Source organism: Bubalus bubalis, chromosome 9 (genome assembly GCF_019923935.1).
Source record: "Bubalus bubalis isolate 160015118507 breed Murrah chromosome 9, NDDB_SH_1, whole genome shotgun sequence".
NCBI classification, from domain to species: Eukaryota; Metazoa; Chordata; class Mammalia; order Artiodactyla; family Bovidae; genus Bubalus; species Bubalus bubalis.
The window spans coordinates 85587549-85601980 of NC_059165.1; the positions used below are offsets into that span (position 1 = coordinate 85587549).

The window sequence follows — 14432 nt, forward strand, 5'->3', positions numbered from 1 at the left end:
GTGGGTTAAGCAGGGATGGCTGTAAAAACAGTGATGTCTAAGTGGGGATTTAAAGGATGAGTTGGGTTTTAATGAGCATAGTAGGGGGAAGTCAAGATGCTTCAGGCAGAGGAAATGCTGTGGGCAGTATTATGTACCACAATAAGAGTAATGTGTGAGGTGGCAGGTGGTTAGAGATGAGTCCTGAATACAGGCTGGGTCAGGCTCTAAAGGGCTTTGAAAGTTCAGGTAAAGGCTTAGAACTTTATATAAGAAGCAAGAGATAAAGAGTTCATCATGATTTAATGGTAAACCAAATGTCTGACATTGAAGAAAACAACCTCTGTAAATTGTTGGGGATCTTCATCATGATTATTTCAATATGATGGAGTTTGTGACTAAAAAAAGGACTTAGAAACTTAAGAAATAAGGGAGAAAGAAGTAACTTAGAAATCTGATCTAAAACACTTGTTATGGCAAATTCTGCCTTCTCACTAGTTGGTCTAGTTGTACAATTCATTCTCAAAGGCCTTCAGTTACTCCACACCATCTACCACATAAAACACATGCATCTTATTTGGCATTTTCAGAACTTCACAGTAATAACCTCACTTATGTCTCCAGGCACATTTCTTCTGGTCATTTCAAGAATATAAGTTTCCTAAAGTCAGGGTTTATGGCATCCAGCCAAGAATGTTCATTGATGACTCCTAACCTGACATTTTCCCTATAGGGTTGAGTTCATGCCTGTTTCAAGTGGAAGACTGCGTGTGTGTGTGTGTGTGTGCGCGCGCACATTCTTTTCCTATACAGTTTAAGAAAATTAAGCCAAGTGTAGGTTGTTCTGCTAATTTGCAATTCTGTTAAATTATGTGAAATGAATCAGACTTAGTACACTGTGAGCCAACTGATAACGCTGACCCTAAAATCAGTTAATTTGCTCAGTTTTATAGACTTAACATCTATAATGTATTACCAAGTGTAAGACAGAACTCTGATTCATTTGTAAAGAACAAATAATCATCATTCAAATCTTTTCAAAACCAACTGTCCGTGTGGTGGGAGAGAAACCACTCATGCTGGAGGCCTTGAGATCTAGGCAGAGGCTCTCCGTTAACTTAGAGTATCTAAGGAGACAGTACAGAACCAGAGTAACACAGATGCATGGAGACCTGGATTTAAATCCTGGCTCCATGGATCAGCCCTGAAACATCATATAAGTCATTTAACCTCTCTAAATCTCAATTTCTTCATCTACAAATCAGAATAATTATGCCTATCACACAGGGCTATTAGAAGGATTACATCCTCATTCTCCTATACCTCTTCCTCCTCCTAATGATAGTAAGTATAAGGAATAAGGAATATTTTATCACATATTTACTAGAAGGAACTGAAGTACAGAGAGGTCAGTAGCTTACCCAAGGTGCTCCCACTATGTGATAGTAAGGAGTAGATGTCCAGGGCCTCAAAAATGGTGTGTGCTTGATAACTGGCAGCTCTCGGTTTTAATACTGCTGCCACAGTTTCTTCTTTGACTTGACTTCTATGCATGACTACTGTTTATGATAACAACACAGCATTCTGAAGGCAGGATCTTCTCTCTCATCTCTTTGCTGTTGGATGGCCACAGCACGGTGTTTGGCATCTCAACAAGTGAACTCAAGCCTTTTTATTGGTACCCTATGACCTCTAGCTTACATCTTAAACTCTCTGTAACCTCCATCCCATCAATCCAGTTCATGTGTACATCATTTGGATATACAAAGTCCATGGTGCTTAGGGACTCACACACCCTCCCAATGGGGATAGGAGATGGTCACTGCCCAGACAGTCATCCTCTAGGGAACCAAGCAACTACAGTCTTCGGGTGCTGGTTTGATTTCCTTAATTAAATTCCTGTACTACAGGAATCTTTAGTGATCTTAAAGTCTAAAGCTTATTAAAAAATAGATGACCTACACATGACTGAAAGCACTGTTTTATCTTTCTAAATAAAAGAGAACATGCAATATATCTGGCTTTAGTTAAAATATGCTTAAAACACAAAATTAAAGGTACTGATTTCTTTTTTGTATTAACTGCCTCTTGAGAAACCTATATACAGGTCAGGAAGCAACAGTTAGAACTGGACATAGAACAACAGACTGGTTCCAAATAGGAAAAGGAGTACGTCAAGGCTGTATATTGTCACCCTGCTTATTTAACTTCTATGTAGAGTACATCATGAGAAACGCTGGGCTGGAAGAAGCACAAGCTGGAATCAAGATTGCTGGGAGAAATATCAATAAACCTCAGATATGCAGATGACACCACCCTTACCGCAGAAAGTGAAGAGGAACTAAAAAGCCTCTTGATGAAAGTGAAAGAGGAGAGTGAAAAAGTTGGCTTAAAGCTCAACATTCAGAAAACAAAGATCAGGGCATCTGGTCCCATCACTTCATGGGAAATAGATGGGGAAACAGTGGAAACAGTGTCAGACTATTTTTCTGGGCTCCAAAATCACTGCAGATGGTGATTGCAGTCATGAAATTAAAAGACACTTACTCCTTGGAAGGAAAAGTTATGACCAATCTAGATAGCATATTCAAAAGCAGAGACATTACTTTGCCAACAAAGGTCCGTCTAGTCAAGGCTTTGGTTTTTCCAGTAGTCATGTATGGATGTGAGAGTTGGGCTGTGAAGAAAGCTCAGTGCCGAAGAATTGATGCTTTTGAACTGTGGTGTTGGAGAAGACTCTTGAGAGTCCTTTGGACTGCAAGGAGATCCAACCAGTTCATTCTGAAGGAGATCAGCCCTGGGATTTCTTTGGAAAGAATGATGCTAAAGCTGAAACTCCAGTACTTTGGCCACCTCATGTGAAGAGTTGATTCATTGGAAAAGACTCTGATACTGTAAGGGATTGGGGGCAGGAGGAGAAGGGGACGACAGAGGATGAGATGGCTGGATGGCATCACTGACTCGATGGACGTGAGTCTGAGTGAACTCCGGGAGTTGGTGATGGACAGGGAGGCCCGGCGTGCTGCGATTCATGGGGTCGAAAAGAGTTGGACACGATTGAGCGACTGAACTGAACTGAACTGAACTAGAATAAACATATGCTAAGTAAATAAGACACTGACTACATTCATGATTCATAACAATGAAAGAACTGTTAATTACTACACTTTGTCTCCCAAAGCAGATTTTAAAAAATCTTTCTCGGGCCTTTGTATCTGTAACATTCAGCAATGTCTTGAGGAAATCTTTCTTCATTTCAGAAATGACTCTGACAACATAAAGCAAACCCAAATGGCTTCTGATACTGAAGTTTGTGACATGAGCACCTGGCTGATCAATCCCTTGATAGCGGTACCATAAACAACTCTTTCAGCCACTTTCCCAAAGGTTTTATAATTGTTGCCATCTCTATACCTGCTTGGGCTGTTGTGTCATTAGAAAGAAGCAGTGTATTGTGCCCTCAAAACCCGGAGGCTTACCAATGCACCGAGAACCATCTGTTGAGGTTACATATCCACGTGGACAAACACAAAAATAGCTTCCCACGGTGTTGGAACATTCGCCAGTTTCACATATCCCAGGAATGATGCTGCACTCGTCAATGTCTAATCAGGGAAAGAAGGAGAAGATGACTGAGAAAGGCTTTCATTAAATAGCTTTTAAAAAAAGTGTATGAGAGCACTGATGGTTGATTAGGTCGGATCGTATAACCTTGAAGATACTCTTGTTTCAGGCCCTAAAGAATTTCTCACACTATCTATGGGAACTGAGATGAAAGTAAACTCCCATGGCAGGAAAACAAGGCCAATGAAAGCAAAACTCCATATCCTCTTTTTCCTCCTCAAATGCAATTTAAATTGGAAATAAGTAAAGATGTAAATGTTTTAGTTTCCATTCTACATCATTTAGGGACTTATCCTACTAGAGACTTAAAAAAAACACACACATATGCAAGGATTACATTTTTAAATATGAAATAAGTACATTTAAAATTTTATAGCTAATTTTCACATTAATTATCTGAACCAATGGAGGGTGGCAAACACCTTTTTTTTTTTTTCTATTTGGCTTCAGGATATGTTTTTGTACTTACATCTGAATATGGGTATATCTGGCATTCTGGGAATTAACTTCAAACCTAAAATAATACAGTAAAATGGCAAAGGGCAAATGTGGGTGGCTTTGGGAGTTATCCAGTTTTCCTATTGTGCCTCCCTAAATTTATCCATTCAGCTTACTCAGTGCTGGGACTAGTCCACTCCCTTTCACATTAATGAAAGGTCTGCTTTCTTTAAAATTTTCCCCAAACCAGAAAACCTGGCCATTTATATAAGCGTTAATGTACTTTTCTTCTAGTTCAATAAGCAGAGAGAGGTGGAAAGTCAAACAAAGCTACAATTAGGTACACTGGGAGCGACTTGCTAATATATTGAAAAGGAAATGAGCCAGTATGAAGAGAATCCAGTCAGAGATGCCTGGGAATTAGCTGTCCTCTCTAAGCAACAGAGCTAGCAAAGACCAAGTGAATACAGGGAACAATTATAAAAGCCATAAGCCTAGATGATTACCAAAAAGTAAACCTGAGCTTTCAGTTTTTTAAAAGATGTATAATATATACACAAGCATATATATAAATATATATATGTATGTATACTCAGTTGCTTCAGTCGAGTCTGATTCTTTGTGACCCCATGGACTATAGCCTACCAGCCTCTTCCATACATGTGATTCTCCAGGCAAGAATACTGGAGTGGGTTGCCATGCCCTCCTCCAGGAGATCTTCCCCACCCAGGGACTGAACCTGCGTATCTCCTGCATCTCCTGCATTGCAAGCACATTCTTTTACTGCTGAGCCAAGGCGGAAGTCCCATATACGTATGTGTATATATATACACTTATATACACACATATATATGTTTAAGTGCATTGATAAAAAGCACAGAAAAATTATATTCTAATTATAAATACAAGGGAATAAATTTCAAACCCCACAATTTAAAAATGATTGATAATGCCTTAAATTTCTTTCCTCTATTGCTCTATGTGATCCAACCAGTCCATCCTAAAGGACATCAGTCCTGAATATTCATTGGAAGGACTGATGTTGAAGCTGAAACTCCAATACTTTGCCCACCTGATGCAAAGAGCTGACTCATTTGAAAAGGCCCTGATGCTAGGAAAGACTGAAGGTGGGAGGAGAAGGGGATGACAGAGGATGAGATGGTTGGATGGCATCACTGACTCAATGGACATGAGTTTGAGTAAACTCTGGGAGTTGGTGTTGGACAGGGAAGCCTGGCGTGCTTTAGTCCTTGGGGTTGCAAAGAGTTGGACATGACTAAGCGACTGAACTGAAGTGAACTGAATTGCTCTATTCATTCTTTTTTCCCCCACCATTTATTCTGACAAGTCATTCGTGCCTATAAGCAGTATGAAATAACTATATGCCTATGTCTTCTTGGAATGTTCTAATTCAAAAATATTACCAGATTCAGACAGCCTCTAAAATAATATCTTCATTAGAGGCTTAACAGTTAGCCGCTGAAGGCACAGTGGTACAAATCATAATCTATCAATTCCCCTAGAGAGTCCAGAATTCTAACATGAATTGGTTACATGAGGACCAAACATATAATGTGGTGAAAGAGTTACCATCAGATTTAATCCAACAAAACAAAACCATATGTGCAAAACTAGGGTCTGTTGAATCTTGTGTTGCTATCTTAGTGTGGGGCATCTTAATAAAACTGGACATAGATTCAGAAGAGAAAGGAAACTAGAACAGCTATACTGTGATCACCAGATAAATTGATAAGCACTTCTAGATAAGGAAGACAGAAAAAGCAAACCGCATATGGTAAAGCAGCAAGCACTACAAAAGTGAAGAACCAAAACTTACTTTCTGATCCTCCTACGTCTAAAGGTATGCCGACAACCAAGGCACTTATGGAACCTAGCACTAAGCCAAATTCTTAAAACTTAGGCTCCTTAAAGTCTTTCATTTAAGCATTTACTCTTATTTTCAGGCATTTCCTTTCATAATAAAGTACTTCTTTGTGCTCTACTTCCAAATAGCTTTCTGACAACAGAAAGAGTAGAAATTGAAAGACGTTTGACTTTTCTTTCAAGCGGAAAGAAAAAACCCTGGAACACAGAAAAACACACGGAATAAGATTAAATCTGTGAGTTTTGTGCTAAATATTTTATTTTGCAAAAACTCCACGTTTCTTCTTTAGAATTAAGAATCTTAAAAGATCAGCTTCAAAATAATTATATGTAAAAGGCTCTCAGTAAAGTACTTAAGATTTCTATATGAAAAATAGATCTACTCACTTATGTTCTCCTCTGGCTTTGACCACATCTTTAATGTTGTCTTCCCTGGCTGAGCAGTTCTAGGCTAGATCTTTGACTAGGACATCTAGAGTAAGAGAAGTTGTCTCTTCCAGTGGCTCACTCCTAAGAGGAAGCGAATTTTTCCCCAGGAGCCCTCAGCAAATCTTTCCTTTTCTCCTAATGTCCTGAATTGAGTCACATACTAACCCTTTTGAATTATTCCTATAGCCAGGAAAATGGGCTCATAAGGCCCAGAGTCCTGAACTAATTACTGTAGCAAGTGGAATATAGTTTTGGGTGTGCATGACTGCTCAGTTGCTCAGTCATGTCCAACTCTTTGCAATCCCAGGACTGTAGCCTGCCAGGCTCCTCTGTCCATGGAATTCTCCAGGCAAGAATACTAGAGTGGGTTGCCATTTCCGGCTCCAGGGGATCTTCCCAACCCAGGGATTGAACCCGAGTCTCCTGCACTCCAGGTGGATTCTTTACCAATGTGCCACCTGGGAAGCCCAGAATACAGATAGCCTTAGACTAATAGAAAGTAACAAAAATCTGAAAGTGCAGCACAGTCAAAGAATGGAAAGTGTACCAGCATGATTGGGAAAATGACAAATATAAGCTTTGCTAGTTAGCCATATGCTGAACCCTGGAGAGCCTTCCCAAAACTTAGGCTTTTTTTCTGAAATAATTTATGGTATTTATGAAGAGGTTTAAATTAAATAAGAACATTACATAAGCAAATCAATATATCAGAAAGACAGTCCTCATGTTTAATGTACATAGATAATAATAAATAACCCAGTGATAAATGATGAGAACCTTAAGTCAGCTTTATGGTGAGTGAGAGAACACACATATTCAAGAGATTCTAGGAGAATTCAGCAGGACTTTGCCCCTGGATAAGTACCTCAGACTTACAGCTTGAGAACGGAGCTAATGGTAGTGCTATTAACAGAAAACAGGACCAAGGGAAGAACACATTCTGAGCTCCAGTTGAGTTTGGGACACTCTGAATATGAAATGTTTGAGAGAACCAAGCAGAAACTCCAACTATGCAGCGAAAAATTTGAAACTCGGTAAAAAAGTAAGGCATCAATATGTATACTTGTGGTTTATCACCAAGTCTGAAGATTGTTTTTGAAGTTGTAGCAATAAATGAGATTTCCAAAGAAGACACATATATGAAAAGAATTGAGTTTGAGGAGGCAACTCTGAGAAGCACCACCATCCAAGGGAAAGTCAAAAGAAGAAAAGCCAGCACAGGAGACTGGAAGCAAGGACCAGAGAGGTCAGAACAAGAGTATGATGATGGGAGGAGGGTAAGGAAGAACTTTGTCAAAAAGGAGGGGACTTGAAGTGTGCCATGGGAGGATAAAGAAAAAGAAGGATTGGAAAGTGTTTGGTAATTTAAATGGAACACAGATTTCTTTTTTTTTTTTTTTTTAAAGAAAATTAGATCTAAGCAAAACCATCTGACAGATTTCTGACTGCCAAGCCACATAACCTCGTATTTGTCAACCAACATTTACAACATTTACTATAAATCTTACTCTAAGCAGATATAATGAATAATTTGGTAAGTAGTGCTAAGTGTGATCTCAGATATCACTGAATTCTAAGAACATTGCCCTAGAGATTCTGTCAGTTCCAATATGTACATGTCATACATAAAAGCAGAATCCACGTAACAATTATGTTACAGAGAACTTAGAACAAATAAAACAATAAATTGTTTTTAAAAAAGTGCTTATACAATATTTTCTTTCCATCCATGCCAAGGAACCACATGTATCTGGCCTAATTCCATATAATTTTTGTTTTATTATAGAAAAAAGGCAAATATTATTTCTCTTATGCATACATTGAATTTTTATTTAACATACTATTTGAAACTAGGAAAGTGAAGTGAAAAGAGTCTCAGTCATGTACGGCTCTTTGTGACCCATGGACTCTACAGTCCATGGAATTCTCCAGGCCAGAATACTGGACTGGGTAGCCTTTCCCTTCTTCAGGGGATCTTCCCAATTCAGGGATCAAACCCAGGTCTCCCACATTGCAAGTGGATTCTTTACCATCTGTGCCACCAGGGAAGCCCAAGAATACTGGAATGCGTAGCCTATCCCTTCTCCAGCGGATCTTTCTGACCCAGGAATCAAACCGAGGTTTGATCGCAGGCAGATTCTTTACCAGCTGAGCTACAAGGGTAGCCCCAAACTAGGAAAGCTTACCACTAAATTTTACATAGAATAAAGCTATTTCAAGCTTTTACAGGGACAAAAGGCATTTTCAAAATGATAAAATAAAAGTTAATTGGGTACTGAAAGGATGATACATATCAATTCTACTCAAAATTTCACTGTATATTTATAAACAGCTTTAGTGAAATATAATAATTGCATGGTAATTCATCCAGTTAAAGTACAAAATTCAACAATTTTTGGTATTTACATGATTGTACAACCATCACTACAATTTAATCTTAGAGTAATTTCATTCCTTCCAAAGTAATTCTACCCCTTTAGCAGTTACTCTCCCTACCTCACTCCAGACATAGGCAATAGATAATCTATAACTACTAGATCTATAACTATTAATTAATAAGCTCTTTCTATATCCTTGCCTATTCTGGGCATTTTCCATATAAAATAACCATAAAATAAGGGATCTTTCATGACTGGCTTCTTTCACTTAGCATCATGTTTTCAAATTTCATCTATGCTGTGGGATATATCAGAACTTCATTCTTTTTAATTGCAAATAATATTCTACTGTATGGATATACCACATTTTATGTATTCATCCATCAGTTGATGAATATTTTAATTAGCTTCATTTTTTGGCTATTACAAGCAAAGCTACTATGAACATTTCAGTATTACTTCTCTGTGGACATACGATTTAATCTCATGTGGTATTGTTGAGTTATATGATAATTCTATGTTAACTTATTAAGGAACTGTCAAATTGCTTTCCAAAGCAGCTGGAATATTTTACACTCTTACTTGCGATGTATGAGGATTCCCATTTCTCCACAATCCTTGCCAACACTCATTATTACCTTTACTATTTTAAGGATGTGCGATGGTATCACATCATACTTTTGGTTTGCATTTCTGTAATGACTAATAATGTCGAGCACACTTTAACGTGGTTATTGCTTTTATGTAACTACTTTGGAGAAATATTTATTCTATTATCTTGCCCAGTTTTAAATAAAGTTATTTGTTTTTTAATAGTTGAGTTGTATGAGTTCTTTATATATATATCCCATATCTGATAAATGATTTGCATATAAATTTCCATATGAACCTTAGGATTAGACTGTGTATTTAAAAAAGGTTGGAATTTTGACAGGAATTGTGTTATACCTATATATCAATTTGAGGAATATTGCCATCTTAATATTTAGTCTTCCAATCTACAAACATGGGATATCTTTCCTTTTATTTAGATTTTAACATCTTTCAACAAGGTTTTGTAGTTTTAAGTGTACAAGTCTTTCACTTCATTATATTTGTTCGTGAGCATTTATTCTTTTGATCCTATAATAAGTGAATTTTTGGTTTCAGTTTCACAATGTTCACTGCTAATGTATGGAAGTACAATTCATTTTTATATGTTGATATTCTATAACAACAACCTTGCTGACCATTTATTAAATTTAAGAGTTTTTAGAGGATATCTTCTCCACTTTAGTGTATACGTTACTCGTTGTAGTTGATCCTTTATCCGCTAAACACATGTCATCTGCAAATATATAGTTCTACTTCTTCCTTTCCAACCTGGATACTTTTTATTTCCTTTTCTTTCCTAACTGCCCTAGTTAGAACCTCCACCACAAAGTTGAACAGAAGTTGTGAAAATAAACATCTGTTTTATTTCTGGTCTTCAGGGAAATACTGACTCTTGCCAGTTAGTATGATGTTAGCTGTAGTTTTTTTATATATGCCTTTTCTCAGATTAAGAATGTTCCCTTCTATTCCAAATTTGTTGATCATTTTTATCATGAAAGGGTGTCAGATTTTTTTCAAATACTTTCTCTGCATGTACTGAGATGATCATATGGCTTTTATCCTTTATTCTACTACATCATATTACTTGATTTTCAGATGCTGAACCAACTTGCATTCCTGGGATAAATCCTAACTGATAATAATCTATAATTATTTTTATATGTGACTGGATTTAGTGTGCTTCACAGTGTCTGGAAGATATCTGCATCTATATTCATAAGCGATTCTAATGAAAATGGTATTCATTCTTTGAAAGCCTCAATTTTCTCTCTTTAAACCAAATAAATAGATTTTGAGCATTTACCATTCATTCGTGAACTTATCAAGTAATTGCTGATTAAAGGCCTTTGATTTGTCACATGTATGTTATACGTAATCTCTAACTATAATGAATTAATGATTTATTAAGCAGATAAATTTAAAACAAGACACAATCTCACCAGAGAAGATTAACAATATATTCTCTCAATAGAAGTATGAGAAACAAGTTACTGGAGGATAAAGGATCCTAAAGAACAGGACAGAATTGAAACATGCAGAGGAGATGGGAAAAACTGTGAGCCAAAAACTATGGATGAGTTTCCCAAGAGTAGAGGGTATTTACAAGGAGTAGAAGATACAATTACAAGGTTCTACTACATACCAGGCTACAGTCCATGGGGTCGCAAAGAGCTGGGTCCAACTGGGCACAAATAAACAGTGAAAAAACTCAGAATAAAAATGGCATAGTGAGAGGTGACCAAAGAGATGGAAGAGAGAGGTTTGTGTTAATGATGTTTAGGATATAGATGGGGAAACAGTGGAAACAGTGGCAGACTTTATTTTTTGGGGCTCCAAAATCACTGCAGATGGTGATTGCGGCCATGAAATTAAAAGACGCTTACTCCTTGGAAGGAATGTTATGACCAACCTAGATAGCATATTCAAAAGCAGAGACATTACTTTGCCAACAAAGGTTTGTCTAGTCAAGGCTATGGTTTTTCCAGTGGTCATGTATGGATGTGAGAGTTGGACTGTGAAGATGGCTGAGCGCCGAAGAATTGATGCTTTTGAACTGTGGTGTTGGAGAAGACTCTTGAGAGTCCCTTGCACTGCAACAAGATCCAACCAGTCCATTCTGAAGGAGATTAGCCCTGGGTGTTCTTTGGAAGGAGTGATGCTAAAGCTGAAACTCCAGTACTTTGGCTACCTCATGCGAAGAGTTGACTCATTGGAAAAGACCTTGATGATGGGAGGGATTAGGGGCAGGAGGAGAAGGGGACGACAGAGGATGAGATGGCTGGATGGCATCACCGACTCGATGGACTTGAGTCTGAGTGAACTCCGGGAGTTGGTGATGGACAGGGAGGCCTGGCGTGCTGCAATTCATGGGGTCACAAAGAGTCGGACACAACTGAGCCACTGAACTGAACTGAACTGATCATAGGTAAAGAGGAAGAGTTGGGAAAAAGAAGAGATAAAAGCTAGAAAAGTGAACTTACGCATTAATGGTAAGAGTTAGAAAGGTGATGGAATTAGGTGTGAAGCAAGAACATTTTACTTTGGAAAAGAAGGGAAGACACTTCATCAAATGCAGGGAAAATGGAAAATGAGGATGTAGTAATAGAGGGAATCTGAGGTTGAGTAAGTTCATGTCAAACAGCTTCAGTCTTCTCGATAGGACAAAATATCGAGTGCAGATGTTACAAAACTTAGATGTGCAGAAAAATCACCCGGACAGCTTATTAAACATGCCGATTTTGACCTCTAGTCAGGATGTTTTGGTACTCCCCTTCTGTTCCAAACACAGAACAGTGACAGATCACATTTAAAAAGGGGGAAAAAAAAGGAAAAGAAAACCAGAAAGAGCCAGCTGGTTTCAAAATACAAGATGAACATTTCCTTGGACCAGAAATAGAATCACTAAGCTGTGAGTACAGCTGAAACCAAGTGTTTGCTGGACTCCTTCCCAAGAGGCTGGCTGTGATGCCCAAGAGATCAGAATTACCCCTGAGGAAGATATGGTATGATAAATACTAGGGCAGGCACTAGTAACATGGGAATGCACAGGAAAAAATGGGTCCGGAGAGTTACACAGACAGACTGAAACATAACAGACAAATAGGTGTAAACCAGGCTACAAAAATGAAATGGAGTCTTGTTATCCAAGCAGAGGGAAGATGACAAAGACAAGGCAACAAAGAGCACGATTTATTTGGGAAACGAGTAAATGTGAACGTGCCTGAACCACAGTGTAGAAATGCAAGCACAGGGTGATGTGAGAAACTATGTCCCGAGAACAGGACACTCAGGAGGAACGTGACCAAATCTGCGTTCTAGAAAGATCACTGTGGTTGTAACATGAAAAAAAGATGGAGTAGAACAAGTGTCTTGCACAGAACAAGACATCAAAAAAAGATGTCTCAGTAATCCAGAAAAGAAACCAAGATAGAGAAAAGTGGATAGATTCAAAATACATTTAAGATGTAGTATCCATCCAAATTCTTGGTGATAAAATGGTTGTGTCAGGAAAGGGCGGTATTAAGAATGCTATCCAGATTTACACTTTGGGCTGGAAAATGGATAGTGGGGCCAATCACTGAGATAAGCTATTTGAGAAATGCTGGGAAAGTACACATTGAGTAGGTGTAGTGGAACTAGAGACTCAGTCTATGCATGCTGAGCTTGAGCCAACTGTGGGGCCTCCAAAGCATACATGCCTGGTATACAGCTACACAGGAGCTTCCCAGGTGGAGCTAGCGGTAAAGAACCCGCCTGCCAACACAGGAGATGTGAGAGACACAGGTTCGATCCCTGGGTGGGGAAGATCCTCTGGAGGAGGGCATGGCAACCCACTCCAGTATTCTTGCCTGGAGAATCCCATAGACAGAGGAGCCTGGAAGGCTGTAGTCCATAGGCTCGAAGAGTCAGACATCCATGAAGTGACTTCGCATACAGGCATGCAGCTGCATACAAAGGTGGTCTAGGTCCCATTTCTGGAAGCCAAGTGCATACAGGTGCTGTTTTTCTTTTCTCCTTTTTTGGCAGGGAGGATAGGTTATGTAAGGAATGAGAAAAGCCCACCTACTGAGCTGGTTGAAATACAGTTTCAGTTGACTAGGTTACCATGGGTTCCAGAGTTAAGTCAGAAGAAAGAAAGGAGAGAATGACTGTAGATAATTCCAAAGTGTGAGGTGAAAGAAAGGAAAAGAGGGCAGTGGCTTAAGGGAAAGATGGAAAGGAAAGGGTATTTTTTAGGATCATGGAAAATACTACAATCCACTGTAAATCCAATGTACAGAGGATGGAAGCCTGTTATCTACTATGTAATATCAATATCTTTATTTTAATTCAGCGTTTTACTATAGTATGATTATATATACTTTCTTTGTCTCTTTTCCTGTAGCTATTGATCTGGAGAAGTATATCTAAGTTACTCTGTGTGATAACATTAACAGGCAGCAAAGGAACCTTTTATATATTAAAAGAGCTTTTTTGTCTACTTAGGTAAAATAATAGCATTGTCTTCTACTACTGTAGCAATGTAATCCATGGTGCCTTTTTGGCCTGAAACCAATACTGCATCTTTCTAAATATTAATACTAATTTGGAGTAACTCAGGCATGAAGCAATAGCGGCAAGAGGCAATTCCATCATAGTGTTTTTAAAACTGACATAACAACTGGAAAGCTATTTCTATTTCAAAATACATAAAAACTTCTGATAACAGAGTAGAACAACATGAGTCTAAATTTTTGGTCTGCATCCCCAAATTTCTTGGGAAGTTTTACTATTTATCAGCAGTGCTTTTTCCTTCTCTTTCTTTTCTTTTTTTATTTATTCAGGGTGGAAATATTTTGTTACCTTTTGTTAGTCCAAGACAAATAAGACCAAATTATTTACAAGTTGCAAAATACTGAAGGCTTGAAGGATAACACTGAGCTTCTATAAAAAAATATATATATCTAACAATTGAGGGATGAACTGTTTAAAACCATGTCTTCTAGAATCTTTCTTCCAATTCTGTCTGCCCTCCACAACCACCTTAAAAATTTTTTAATATAGGAAAATTAAATTGAAAGACTCTTTTAATGTTGAGTAAAACCTATAATTTTAACAACATAAAAG

At 38.1% G+C, this 14432-nt stretch overlaps 1 protein-coding gene across 1 annotated transcript in view; it reads right to left on the minus strand.

Annotated features, from left to right (window-relative positions):
* FBN2 (fibrillin 2) overlaps positions 1–14432 on the minus strand; it is a 225342-nt gene that overhangs the window by 120646 nt on the left and 90264 nt on the right. The window contains exon 8 of the mRNA XM_045166621.1: positions 3459–3584. Coding sequence (XP_045022556.1) covers positions 3459–3584 — 126 coding nt within the window. The remainder of the gene's footprint in view (positions 1–3458; positions 3585–14432) is intronic.